Genomic DNA, 13,160 nt, shown 5'->3' on the forward strand with positions numbered 1-13,160 from the left:
TGAAAAAGTCTAAGAAACTATGTTTAATATGATACATACAGTCCTAAAGGGTTAAGATGGGAACCCAAAGGAGAACTTTAACAAGTTAGGATCGATGCCGAGGTCTACTCGTGTCTTTACACTGAAACAAATCTTATCTTCAGGTTAAAAATATCTCTGAACCTCCTAGTAATAGTTTGTCCAACTTAATTTTAGTTTATTCTACATAGTGTTTGCCATTTTTCCTTCCGTCGCTTATTTCTGCATCATCTTCATCCTACCTGCACTGTGAGATCTCGTATCTTGTCTCTTGTGAACCACATGTTAAACACGTTTGGCACAAGTGGTTTACACATAAATCACATGTGAGTCACATGTAAACTACATGCATCTGAATGTGATCCACATGCGATTTCCATTTTTCTTCACACGTGTTTGGTGCATGTAGAAGCTGGAGCCTATCCCAGCTTCCAATGACCCTGAACTGGACTAAGCGGTTAAAAACATGGATGGATGGGTTAATATGTGAATTACATATAGTCGACACATGGCATTAACATGCAAATCACATGTGAATCATGTTTATATTATCTTTGAAGCACATGTGAAGCAGAGGTGTTTGGCTCATTTGATTTATGTTAAAATACACATTCACATGTAAACTAAAGGCGTGTGCATGTGATTCACATGCAATTTCCATTTTCTTCATGTGTAATTCACATGTATTTGTGGTTTATATGTGAATCACATATAAACCACATTTGATCCTCGTGATTCATATTTTCCTCACATCTTGAACAGATTTGCTTCACTTGATTCACATTTTATTTACATGTGAATCACAAAACTATTCCTACGTCACATGCTTGTGCATGTAGTTCACATTTGCATGTACATGTGACTCACATGTGAATCACAAAACTACATTTGATCCACATTTGATTATTTTCTTCACATGTGAATCACATGTGGATAGCATGTAAACGACATGAGTCAAACATGGTTGATTGACATGGGATTCACATTTTCTTTACATGTATATCAGATAAAAATGTTAGATTTAAATATGTACATGCATGTCCATGCCAATCACATGTGTAACCACAGACAGTATATGAAAGATGGACGGAGCCTCCAGCAGTTTAAAGCAAAGCCTATGCAGGTTCATAAATCTGCAGTTCCCCCTTGATCCACTAGGGGCTGCAAAACAGAGTGAATCCCCATAGACTCCCATGTTAAAAAGACCAACTTCACAGCATAAATAAACATGTTTTACAGCATGGTACAAAATTTTCGGTTTAATAGGTCAGGTTTACCTTCATAACTGTGGAGGAAGTGAATTTTTTTCTAACTCACCCGTTTAAAAGTAAATTAATCTTGAAATTCTGTATATATAGGGGCTTGTCCTTTTGGTTGACAGGTACCCAATCTCCCGTTTTTAGTAAGAACGAAGAACAACCACGATTTTTAGCCGATTAACAACGTGACTTAGCTTTAGCCCGCTTACCTCCGTGAGCTGGTTAGCTCTGGGTTAGCTTGGTTAGCTCTTAGCTACAGAAAGCTCGGAGTTCGCTTGATGTCAATCATCCACCATGACACTCACAGCCCCCCTCTCAGCTCCACCTCTCTGCCAAGATGGTGATGGTAGGAACCGCCCACCGAACTTCAATTCAGCTCTTCAGAAACCTATGGGTGACGTCACGGAGGCTCCGCCCATCCTTTATATACATTCTATGTGTGCAACACATTATTTTTCTTTAAGGGTGGGGCTTGGCAGACTGTAACCTGACGATTGGTTGAAAGAATTGTCACTTCCTGTTTAATTCGGCAATTAGAACAAAACGGGCTTCATCTTTAACATAAAGCAGATTTTTTTTTTTGTTTAAAAGCACATGCTAAGAGAAAACACAACTGCTGGACGTTTTCATCGTAAGTCAAGAAAGGCGTCACATCTCTATGATGTCACGCTATAGGTAACAAATCTATTGCTTTCAGGTATACATCCCGCCCAGCAGGTCATGGAAGCGCAACAGATCAGGGTTTACTGAAACAAACTGCGCCAAACCGCTCCGTCCTTAGTGGAAACGGGGCTCGCCAATCAAGAACGAAGCTTTGCTAACAAACTAAACTGAACCAAAACATTAGTAAACATGAGACTTCATCTGTCTTCTATATAACTAGAATGTTTATTTTTCCCATTTCTATGACTAACACGTTGTTTATGCCTTTTCAGCTGAATGGCTCGTTGTTGGTGTCGCTTACGGAGCGTCCTGATCTGCGTGTGCACACCATGCCTCTGCCTGGCCCTGCTATTTGTCTACATTTCTGTCATGATATGTTTAAACCTGAACTCCTACGCAATGCGGAGTACAGCCAGAGTTAACTATGATGTGGAAAATAATCACTTTATCGCTCAAGAAACTTCAAGTCGAGATGGCTTTGATCTTAAAACCTTCTGGGAGAAGAACATGGAGGGGATCGGCTTCTGGAATGAGCTTCAGCGGACCATCGACCACAATTTCAATCCAATCCTGCACCCCAAAACCAAGGCAGGATCCACAAGAGACTTTGATGGCTTCTTCCTGAAGCAGAGTTTCTCTGAAGTTACTTTCATGGACAATATGAAGAACATATTTGACAACTTTCCTCAGCAGATACAACAGTTTGCAAGCCACATGCTAATTAGGGACTACCCCATTCTCATCCAGCCAGACGGGGTATGCAGAGCTAAGGGGAGGCATGAGAAGGAGCAGCCTCTGATTCTCTTTGCCATCAAGACCACAGAATTTAACTTTAAGAATCGCCAGGCCATTCGACAGACCTGGGGGCAGGTGGGATGGGTGGCGGGAGCGAAGAGGAATAGCAGCGACAAGACAGAACTTGGAGGCTATGTTCGCCGGGTGTTTTTGCTCGGCAAAGAGGACACTGGAGCACTAGGTACACATGTGTCTGATTTACTCATGATGGAGAGTAAAACCTACGGAGACATTCTGCAGTGGGACTTTAGGGATACATTTTTCAACCTCACGCTGAAGGACGTGCTCTTGTGGAGCTGGTTCTCGCAAAACTGCAATCAGGTTAAATTTGTATTAAAGGGTGATGATGACGTCTTTGTCAACACGCCAAAGTTGATCACCTACCTCCGAGAGCAACTCAGGAAGCCACAAGCAAAAACCACCATGGAAGAATTCCTGGTTGGAGACGTTATAGGATCCGCCATACCCAACCGAGTCAGGAAATCCAAGTATTTTATCCCAGATACCTTCTACAAGGGGCATTATCCCATGTATGCAGGTGGGGGAGGAGTGGTGTACTCAGGCCTGTTGGCTAAACGGCTACACGAGATATCAAAAACAGTCCACTTGTTTCCCATCGATGATGTCTACGTGGGGATGTGTATGATTCGGCTCAATGCCCTCCCCATCCACAACCCTGCTTTCCTCACGTTCGACTTCTCCGGAAAAGAAGACGAAGAGCCGTGTTCATACCATACCATCCTGTTGGTCCATAGAAGAACTCCCGAACAGTTAGTCAGCCTGTGGGCTGACCTGAAGAAGACATGGAAGCGGTGTCAAGATGTCCCTCTGAGGAATTCGGACGATAAAAAAATCCCCCAAAAGAACCTGCCCAAACTGTCGTTGTAAACCCGACCAAAACGGCACAAATAGACATTCGACGCGCTCTGCGTAGAGCTTGCAGATCTGGACCGAGACAACGTGGTGCTCCCTGGGAATCACGAGGGCAGTGCTGCCCAGTATCGCTTTAGGAAGTATTGGGTCGGATATTTGACAATGTCGTGGGTAACGGGGAAAGCCTCGCGTCCGTGTTTTTGCTCATGCAGGTTAGGCGGATAGTTTTGCTGATAAGAGGTGGTGGGAAAAGGATGAAAATGTTTACAACACACATAGCATCTAAACACACAGAAACCGCCACGTGCACAGCCCGCCCTGTTGCGGACAAAGTTTCTCATTGAGTACGACACCATGTTCACACGTAGCCGGGTTTCTGTAAAATCGAATATCTTCCTCCCTCCCGCCAGAAAAAAGAGTCCACACAACCTTGTTTTCCTAAAACAAATCCATCAACACCGATCTGCATCGCATAACTGCATTGTTAAGTACATTCATCAGCATTTTCGACAGTTGCACCTCTAATCCTATCCAATCAGACCCTTCCGTCTCACAACGTCACCTCCACAAAACACGAAACATGCCTTTAATGTTAGGTTAGGTCGTGGAAAATAATTGTCCTTATTGTCGTTCTTTACCTTCGGTCGTCTACATGGAGCGGAAAAAACGCACACAAAGTGCCTGGACAACGGATAACGCTAACAGTCTGAGGACGTCCATGCTGTTGGAAACAAAGGTTGCACATGTGACGTCATGGTATTTTCTGTTTTAGACAATGACGTTTCAACTCCTAAAACCACGGTTATATATATCCATATGCAGACAAAGTATTGGCAGATTTTCACTTTGGTTGGAGGTTTTTTAAAGATAGTTTTTTATTACATAAATCTGCGTTTTGTGTGAATGACAAATCAGGGAAAAATATCTTCATTTTGGGAGATTCCTGCTACATGTGGACGAGGGCTGAATTAACTCAACCAAAACCAACTTTTTTTTTATGTTGTTGCAGCCTGAAGAAGAAGTTTTAGGCACATCTTAATAAGAAACTTAAAAAGAAATTAAGTCGAGGAAATCGGGAAGAACTAGCTTTGTCTAGAGGGCGCTGCAGAGTTTCCAAGTTTCAGACATCAGCAAACACAGCGACAGTTTTCTGTCTTTACATTCAGGTGAAGAAAAATCATAAATGTGTAGTTTAATTTACACAGCCTCACTTTGTAAAGTTCTACCATTTCTGTTTTCCTCTTCATCGTCTTCTTCTTTGTTTCTGGTCACACATGAGCTGTACTGCTCAACACTGCCACCCCACAACTTCTGGTTGCACTTTTGGCTACTTTAATTTGCACCCATCATCTGTGTTCATGAAATGATGGTTCGGTAAAAACTGCAAGTCCAGCAGCATAACAGCGTGAAAGCAAGGTGACCATTTAGAAGCTTTTACTTTGGCAACACTGTGAACTCATTTTTCCACAAGGTTAAAGTGCTGATTCTGCTGGAAAATCTTTCCTCTCCGTGTTTTACTATCATACATGTAAAGACATTACTGTTATCTTACTTGTAACAAACTGCTCCTTTCTTAAAAGTCATCAAATCAATCAACATATACGGCTCAGTTGTGTTACCATTGTTTATTTTATGTGTTGATCTTCTGTATGGCCAATGTGGAAACATGTTATTAATGAGATTTAACTATGATACTTCATGGTTCATAAGGGGTTAGGGAGATTTAAATAGCCTAATTGTATGAGTTTTATATATTTATGGTTAAAGTTGTTACATGATATTGTATTATTTAATCTGGACTTTGGTTCTCAGGATGTGCCAATTTAAAAAGCTGTTTCTGCAAATAGGACAAGGACCTTAATAAAAGATATTATGGTATCATATTTTTAGGGAAAATTTTATTTTGTTTTTCTGTCTAATGATTATTTTTCCATATATCTTAAATTTGTTTTTCAATGCTGGGTATATGTTGTGGTTAAAACTGTTCTGTGGTTATTAGGGGGCAGGGCCACCCCTGAAATTTTCTGTGACCACCCCTGTGGACACTTCAGTTCTGATTAAGGTCGATCAACACAGGAACCAGAGTAAACATTGGTCCTCCAGCTTGTATTATTACAAACATTTCCATCTAATTTCTTAATTAATTTAATTACATTTTTAATTAGTTTTAATTGATTTAGCCTTTAATACCTTAATTATTTATTTCATTTTTACAAATCACATAAAAACAGTGACACACCAACAGATACATTGTATATTTGTAATATTTTGGACTCCCTAGAAGCTATCTTTAGCTTATAAATGGGAGCCAAGACCTAACGGTTTATCATAGACAGATAATAAAGAAACAATCCCACAATTTCCACCAAACTTAGATCCCCAGATTTCCTCAGGTGCACAGATACAAGATCTCAAAACAGGTATTGGCACAAAGGAAACATATATACATATATATGTAATATACCATAATTACACTAAAAGTGAGTTACGTCATGTAATCCTCAACTTGTTGTTTTTTGGGTACTAAAAGAAAGTGATAATTTAGTTATATAAAGACATAAAAATGAAAACTGATGAAAAAAGATTAAATACATTTAAATGCTCTTAATCTTAAATAAATTAACAAAACATTTATAAAAGAAATTAAATGAAACAGAATAATAAGATGAAAAGAAATTGAATTAAAGATGATTTGTCACAAATTGAGAATCAAAGGGTTAATTTCCTTTTTATCCCTTTTTAAAATAACTGGGTTGCTTTTACATGCTTAATAAAGTGATTTAAAAATTCTTGCTCGACTGGCTCCACTGACGCAGCAACTCTCAGCATGAAGCTAAAACCAAGCGAACACTTGAAGTTTGATAGTTAGGCCTGTTTTTACTGGTAGTAATCACATCTCTAAACAGCTGCTTGCACCAAATCTGCAGCCGACGATGTAAATCAGGTGAAACTGAAGCTAATAATTAATTATTTTAATCATCAAAACTCATCTTTTAAAAAGAAAACAAAATCAAACATGACTTGGATTCATTTCATACAGAAATTACAACAAAGCTGATCTCTGATCAGTTTCCAGATCTGTGTTTTTCCACTCGGGAGGATAAATGGATGCTCTATAAATGGACTGGATTAGTTATAAGCTGCCATCAGAGAAGCATTCAGCCTGTATTCTGGTTTCGTCTCGTCCAGTTTGATGCAACAGGTTGTTTTTAGGGATGCAAACGGAGACGGCAGACTCGTACGTGGCCAGCAGAGGGAGCCGTCGCGTGAAGATCAACACCTGAAACCATCATTAAAGTCAGTCAGAGAAGCTGCATCACTTTCACAGCTCAAGCTCTCCGTTTTCCTCCTCCTCCCTGCACCGAGGTCACTTTTCTGCCCTTTCCTCGTCCTCATCGTCCTCTTCCTCGCTGTCCTCCTCTTCACTTTCACTATACTGGTAGTTACAGCGGTTGGTATTTACGAAAAGGTCGCTCTCATCGTCTTCAGATTCGCTACCTTCCTCTTCTTCTTGGTCTTTGTCGTCTTTCTCCTCTTCTTTCTCCTGCTTGTTGGTCTTGTCCGGCGGCGACTGCTCCTCCGTGAACCCCTCCGGCCTGCAGGGAGACAGCAGGAAAACACTCCATGAATTCAGACACTTTGTGCCTGAGTGTGTGTGGTGTGTTTCTACCCACCAAAGCTGCTGTTTCTGCAGGTATTGGATGTGGTCTTTGTAGAGAATGAAGCTGATCTCTGCCTTCACCTTCTCTCCTTCCTCGATGGGATCCACAATCACAAAGTCACCTGAGGAGTCAGAACAGTTTTTCACATCAAACACGAGCGAAACACAGAAAACACAGTAAACAGTGTTTTCACACAGCGACCAGCAGCACCGTGGGGTGAGAAAGCTCCACACCAGGGGTGTCAAACATCCGGCTCAGGGGCCAGAACCGCCTCGCCAAAGGGTCCGATATGATGCACAGGATTAATTTAGAAAGTGGAATAAAATACAGTTGTGCTCATATGTCTTCATCTCCTTTCATTAAAGAAAAGCTGAATTTACAACAATCACTCAAATAACTGGAGACTTAAAAAAGGAACAATAAACAAACATTTGCAAAAATATAATTTAGTAATATAAGACACTGTTTTTTCATTTAAATGAGTTGAAGAAAGAAAACAAACAAACAAATGTGTCCTGGACAAATGAGAGACTTTTCTGTTGAACAGTGGGACAAAATACCTGTCAACAGGTGCAGAAGTCTGACTGAGAGGAACAGAAAACACCTGACTGGAGCGGAAACATTAAAGGATTGTTTAACTAAATATTACTTTATGACTGATGTAATATGTAATAAATTATCTCATTTATTTTCTTTTTAAAAAAATATTTCTATTGAACCAGAATTAGAAAATAATGTCATGATTTTCATAAAATGTTTATTACTTTAGTCAGTTTCATCTTATTTTACAGGCAGCTGTTTTTTTCCTTCTTTAATAAAAAAGTATGAATAAATATGAGCACAACTAACAGTAACTGAAATGTGTAATCCCTCCCCTGGAGGTTGTGGTTATGTTTCCATATAAACATTTCCAGAGCAGAAGACGACATGGTCAGGGTTACTACTCACATGTAACTCCTGGATCCTTCACACACCGACCATTTCATCCAAATAATTCACTCTGCAGTGTTTTTTTAATCTAATCAACGCCTACAGGAACGTTCACATCAATGTTGAAACTCCATCCAGCTGTTTTGAGAGTTTTTATTTCCAACTGAAGCAGATTTTTCTTAATATTTGCATCCAACAGATACACGATAAACCAATCAGACTGACAAGCTGTACGGAGTTAGACACGCACCACGCTGTCGCTGCCTCTTCTACCTTTGTGTCTGATCGTTTTATTCTCTCCAAGCTAGCAGCTAAAGCAGATCCTCAAACTGTCCCACAGACATCCTAAAGTCTGTCCTGAGGCGGCCGTTGTCCAGCTTCACCTCCTGGACTAAACAAGTTCTCTCCTTTCGAGAACAGGATAACCCAGCGCCTCTTATTCTTTTGCAGCATCAGACAGTATCGTTGTTTGATTTCAGAATTCATGGGTTTTTCTTCCCATCTCGGGAATTTTTTTTATAATCTTCATAATTTATCTGCAATTTCACACGTGGTGTGCACAGACAGAAACGTCAATATTTTACCTCTGATATATTAATAATTAGGTTTATCCACACCAGCCCGAGCATTTAAAGTCTGAGATGTTGTATTTTTCACTTCCAGACACCTGAGGGGAAATATTTTGTGATTTTTTTTAGCTCCATTGTAAACTGCACGTTGTGATGCACACTAGGGCTGGGAAAATAGAATAGAAAAATTGAAAATTGGGATTTTTTTGCTTCACAATTTTAAATTAGATTGTTTCTTTTTTTTTTTTTTTTCCAAATAAATAAAAATAATCCATAATAAATGCTGTCATTTTTATTGATCTTTTTACTTGTCTTCTCAGGCATTGTAGCAGCAGAATGAAGGTCTGGCTACTGGGTTGTTTTTTCTTCTTTGACATTATGAAAAATGACGAGCAAAAAAAAAAAGCATTTATACATTAATTTTGTTTTTAATCCACAAAAATCAGCAATATCGAAGAACTGTGAGAATTGCAATTAAAATCAAATTGGCACCCAAAAAATTGGAATCGAATCGGGACAAAAGCATATCATCTAATGCACATGTAGATAAGTCAATATGTAAAATAAATCAAATATATTGATGGATAAATAAATTAACTAATATAAAATGAAACCGCAAAATATTTCAGTTTGCTGATATTTTCTATACAACATAGCTGGAGTTTATCCCAGTGGGTAGCTCTGGACTGGTCACCAGTTCACAACCGGCCAAAACAAACCAGTGACCTTGTTTGTTGCAAACCACCATGCTGAAATACTACTTTAAAGTCAAACTCTGACTCTCTCTACCTCTCTTTATCCAGATGTTCTTGCGGAACTTGGTTGGCATGCTAACCAGGAAGGTCTCGCCCTGAGCTGTGATGATTTCATGAAGGTTGTTACCACGGCTACCAATAACCTGCGAGAACACAGTTAAATAATGGAGAGAAAACATGTTTTATAGTTGCTTATTTACTTATTACGACGTTTGTTACGTCATGCTGATAGCTATAATGCTGACATTTGCCTTTTACCTTCACAATGCACTGGTTTTCTGTAGGCGTGACAAAATCTCCAAGAACTTCCTTGACGACGTGTTTGCGTTTGGTGGCCTGTGACATTATAGATGGCAGATTTCTGGATCCTCTGCCAGCTGGGAAGGAAGACATGATGGTCAGAGAGATGTGATCATTTTGTATTTACTGAGTGAAAACAAAAAATAAGTTATTTGTCTCATACTAGAATAAAAAAAAACATGTTATGATTATCTTCTCTGTAATATTTCAGAACTAAAATAACACAAATTCATACATTTTTCTTATACAACAGTTATATAATGTACATAAAGAAGAAGAATGTTCAATCTACAGTCAAATGTGGTCCGTATAAATAACAAGACAAGTTATTTGTAAAATCTCCAAATTACAAGCTTTTACAGTATATAAAAGTTAAATTCAGTCTAGAATAACAAAGTGTTGTTACACCTGTAAACATGACTTTTAGCTGAGAAGCTAGCTCAAGTCCCCCAAAGTTTGCCATCTAAGCACAACTCTAGAGCTAACTTCCTACTTCCCTACGCTTTTCATTTACTCCAGGGTTATTTATCAACAAACAGCTGGAATAGGTTTAATTCTTGGTTCGCTTTAATAATAACTTAGCTTTACATGCTAACATTAGCTAGCCTAAAACATTTTCTCAACCACGTGAGGAGGTTACGTTTCTACCTTGAAATAGATAAAGAAGCACTGACGATTTATTTATCAAGCCAAACGCGTTTTTTAAACATCAGGGGAAAAAATCAGTTCTGGGAAAACAACAGAAACTAAATGCTGAAGCAAAAAAAACTCGTTTTTCCTTCCAACACGCTGGTAGGAAAGCATCTGGAACACTTCCGGTGTCTGACTTTCAAAATAAAATTCTTGTTGGTTGAAGAACTGAGTAAAAGCCGCGAAATGTGTAAGTTTTGATTAAATGTCTGATATTTTACATTTAAAGTATGTCACTTCAAATTACTAATGTGCAATGTGTGATTGAGTTGCAATATTATACTAATCCCAAACATTTGTTTATAAAAATCTAACGATTACACGGTTAGTTTTTCCAGGTTGTCCATTTGCATTCTGGGAAGTTGAGTTCAAGCTCAATTCGAGTAACGTTCAAGATCACCAGCATGTCTTGTAAGTATCTGCAGTTCTTCTGTTTTCATAAGAATACACAATAATATTGAATGGAAAATATTAAATGTTTCTTTATAGACAAAATTTGATGAAATATAATTAAAATTATTTATTTGCAAACTGTGTAAACTAATGTGTGTGCGACTTTAGAAAGGAAATGAAAAATACTTTATTTATCCCCAAAGGGAAATTCAATTTGGTAGTTTTATGTATAAAATGTGGTTTTTAAACTGTAAAAACGTTTTTGCATAACTTTGGACACTTGCAAACCTATCAAAATGCACACAAAGACATGAAGAAATTATGTGCCGAAAATAAATTTGCACATGCACAAATCTAAAAAAAAAACCCTCCCTGAGCCGCCACCTTATCGTAGTGGAGGGGTTTGTGCGTCCCGAAGATCCTAGCAGCTATGTTGTCGGGGGCTTTATGCCCCTGGTAGGGTCACCCATGGCAAACAGGTGTCTAGGGGAGGGACCAGACCAAGCACGGCTCATCGACCCCTATGATGACGACAAACCTGGGCATAAATGTTCCCTTGCCCGGACGCGGGTTACCGGGACCCCCCTCTGGAGCCAGGCCTGGAGGCGGGGTACGAGAGCGAGCGTCTGGTGGTCGGGCCTTCGCCCATGGGGCCCGGTCGGGCTCAGCCCGAAAGGGTTACATGGGCCCCACCTCCCGTGGGCTCACCATCTGCGGGAGGAGCCGTAGGGGTCGGGTGCAGTGTGAGCTGGGCGGCAGCAAGGGGTGGGGACCCTGGCAGTCCGATCCCCGGCTGCAGAAGCTGGCTCTAGGGACGTGGAATGTCACCTCTTTGGTGGGGAAGGAGCCTTGAGCTTGTGCGCGAGGTTGAGTGGTTCCGGCTAGATATAGTTGGACTCACCTCGACGCATGGCTTGGGCTCTGGAACCAGTACCCTCGAAAGGGGCTGGACTTTCTTCCACTCTGGAGTTGCTCATGGTGAGAGGCGCCGAGCAGGTGTGGGCATTCTCATCAGCCCCCAGCTTGGTGCCTGCACGTTGGGGTTTACCCCAGTGGATGAAAGGGTAGTTTCCCTCCGCCTTCGGGTGGGGGGACGGGTCCTGACTGTTGTCTGTGCTTATGCGCCGAACAGCAGTTCAGAGTACCCACCCTTTCTGGGGTCTTTGGAGGGAGTGCTGGAGGGTGCTCCTTCTGGGGACTCCATTGTTCTGCTGGGGGACTTCAATGCTCACGTGGGCAATGACAGTGAGACCTGGAGAGGAGTGATTGGGAGGCATGGTTCCCCCCCTCTGAACCAAAATAGTGTTTTGTTATTGGACTTCTGTGCTCGTCATGGATTGTCCATAACGAACACCATGTTCCAACAAAAGAGTGTCAATATGTACACCTGGCGTCAGGATTCCCTGGGCCGCAGTTCAATGATCGACTTTGTAGTCGTATCGTCGGACCTGCGGCCACATGCCTTGGACACGCGGGTGAAGAGGGGGGCGGAGCTTCAACTGATCACCACCTGGTGGTGAGTTGGCTCAGATGGTGGGGGAGGAAGCCGGTCAGATCTGGCAGGCTCAAATGTGTTGTGAGGGTCTGCTGGGAACGTCTGGCTGAGTCCCCTGTCAGAGCGAGCTTCAACTCCCACCTTCAGCAGAGCTTCGAACATGTCCCGAGTGAGGCGGGGGACATTGAGTCCGAATGGGCTGTGTTCCGTGCCTCTATTGCTGAGGCGGCCGGCCGGAGCTGTGGCTGTAAATTCATTGGTGCCTGTCGTGGCGGTAATCCCAGGACTCGTTGGTGGACACCAGCAGTGAGGGATGCCGTCAAGCTGAAGAAGGAGTCCTATCGGGCCTTCTTGGCCTGTGGGACTCCGGAGGCAGCTGATGGGTACCAACAGGCTAAGCGGCATGCGGCTTCGGCTGTCACCAAGTACTTCGAAGACCTCCTCAATCCTACCAACACGTCTTCCGATGAGGAAGCAGAGCTGGGGGACTCAGGGGTGGACTCTCCTATCTCTGGGGCTGAAGTCCCTGAGGTGGTGAAAAAGCTCCTTGGCGGCAAGGCCCCGGGGGTGGACGAGATCCGCCCGGAGTTCCTTCAGTCTGCCAATCCAGCAGTGCTGCTGGATTGGCAGACTGGGGTGGTGGTCCCCCTTTTTAAGAAGGGGGACCGGAGGGTGTGTTCCAATTACAGGGGAATCACACTCCTCAGCCTCCCTGGTAAGGTCTATTCAGGGGTCCTGGAGAGGAGGGTTTGTCAGAT

General features: G+C 41.6%; 2 protein-coding genes across 3 annotated transcripts; one reads left to right on the forward strand and one right to left on the reverse strand.

Annotated features, from left to right (window-relative positions):
- Nucleotides 1-2,216: 2,216 nt before the first annotated feature.
- Nucleotides 2,217-3,623, forward strand: LOC306763412 (N-acetyllactosaminide beta-1,3-N-acetylglucosaminyltransferase 2-like; the record flags this gene model as incomplete). Its single annotated transcript, XM_079250204.1, has 1 exon — nucleotides 2,217-3,623. The coding sequence occupies one exon, from the start codon at nucleotides 2,217-2,219 to the stop codon at nucleotides 3,621-3,623; it is 1,407 nt and encodes a 468-aa protein (XP_079106330.1).
- Nucleotides 3,624-6,214: 2,591 nt separating this feature from the next.
- Nucleotides 6,215-10,610, reverse strand: eif1ad (eukaryotic translation initiation factor 1A domain containing). 2 transcript variants are annotated; one of them, XM_079250584.1, is made up of 5 exons: nucleotides 10,473-10,610; nucleotides 9,783-9,901; nucleotides 9,559-9,667; nucleotides 7,283-7,391; nucleotides 6,215-7,204 (listed from the first exon to the last, which is right to left on the reverse strand). In XM_079250584.1, the coding sequence occupies exons 2-5, from the start codon at nucleotides 9,867-9,869 to the stop codon at nucleotides 6,976-6,978; spliced, it is 534 nt and encodes a 177-aa protein (XP_079106710.1). In that variant the 5' UTR covers nucleotides 9,870-9,901; nucleotides 10,473-10,610; the 3' UTR covers nucleotides 6,215-6,975. The 2 variants fall into 2 exon arrangements, with proteins under 2 accessions (XP_079106710.1, XP_079106711.1); XM_079250585.1 differs by having other exon boundaries at nucleotides 10,499-10,603.
- Nucleotides 10,611-13,160: the final 2,550 nt, after the last annotated feature.

Source organism: Telmatherina bonti, assembly GCF_933228915.1.
Source record: "Telmatherina bonti genome assembly, chromosome: 12".
NCBI lineage: Eukaryota > Metazoa > Chordata > Actinopteri > Atheriniformes > Telmatherinidae > Telmatherina > Telmatherina bonti.

Excerpts from the sequence above, each read along its gene's own strand:
- eif1ad (XM_079250584.1), bottom strand. The coding sequence starts at position 9,869 with ATGTCACAGGCCACCAAACGCAAACACGTCGTCAAGGAAGTTCTTGGA. Across the intron at positions 9,668-9,782 it reads AAAACCAGTGCATTGTGAAG|GTTATTGGTAGCCGTGGTAA; the intron begins GTAAAAGGCAAA and ends GTGTTCTCGCAG. Across the intron at positions 7,205-7,282 it reads CTGCAGAAACAGCAGCTTTG|GCCGGAGGGGTTCACGGAGG; the intron begins GTGGGTAGAAAC and ends GTCTCCCTGCAG.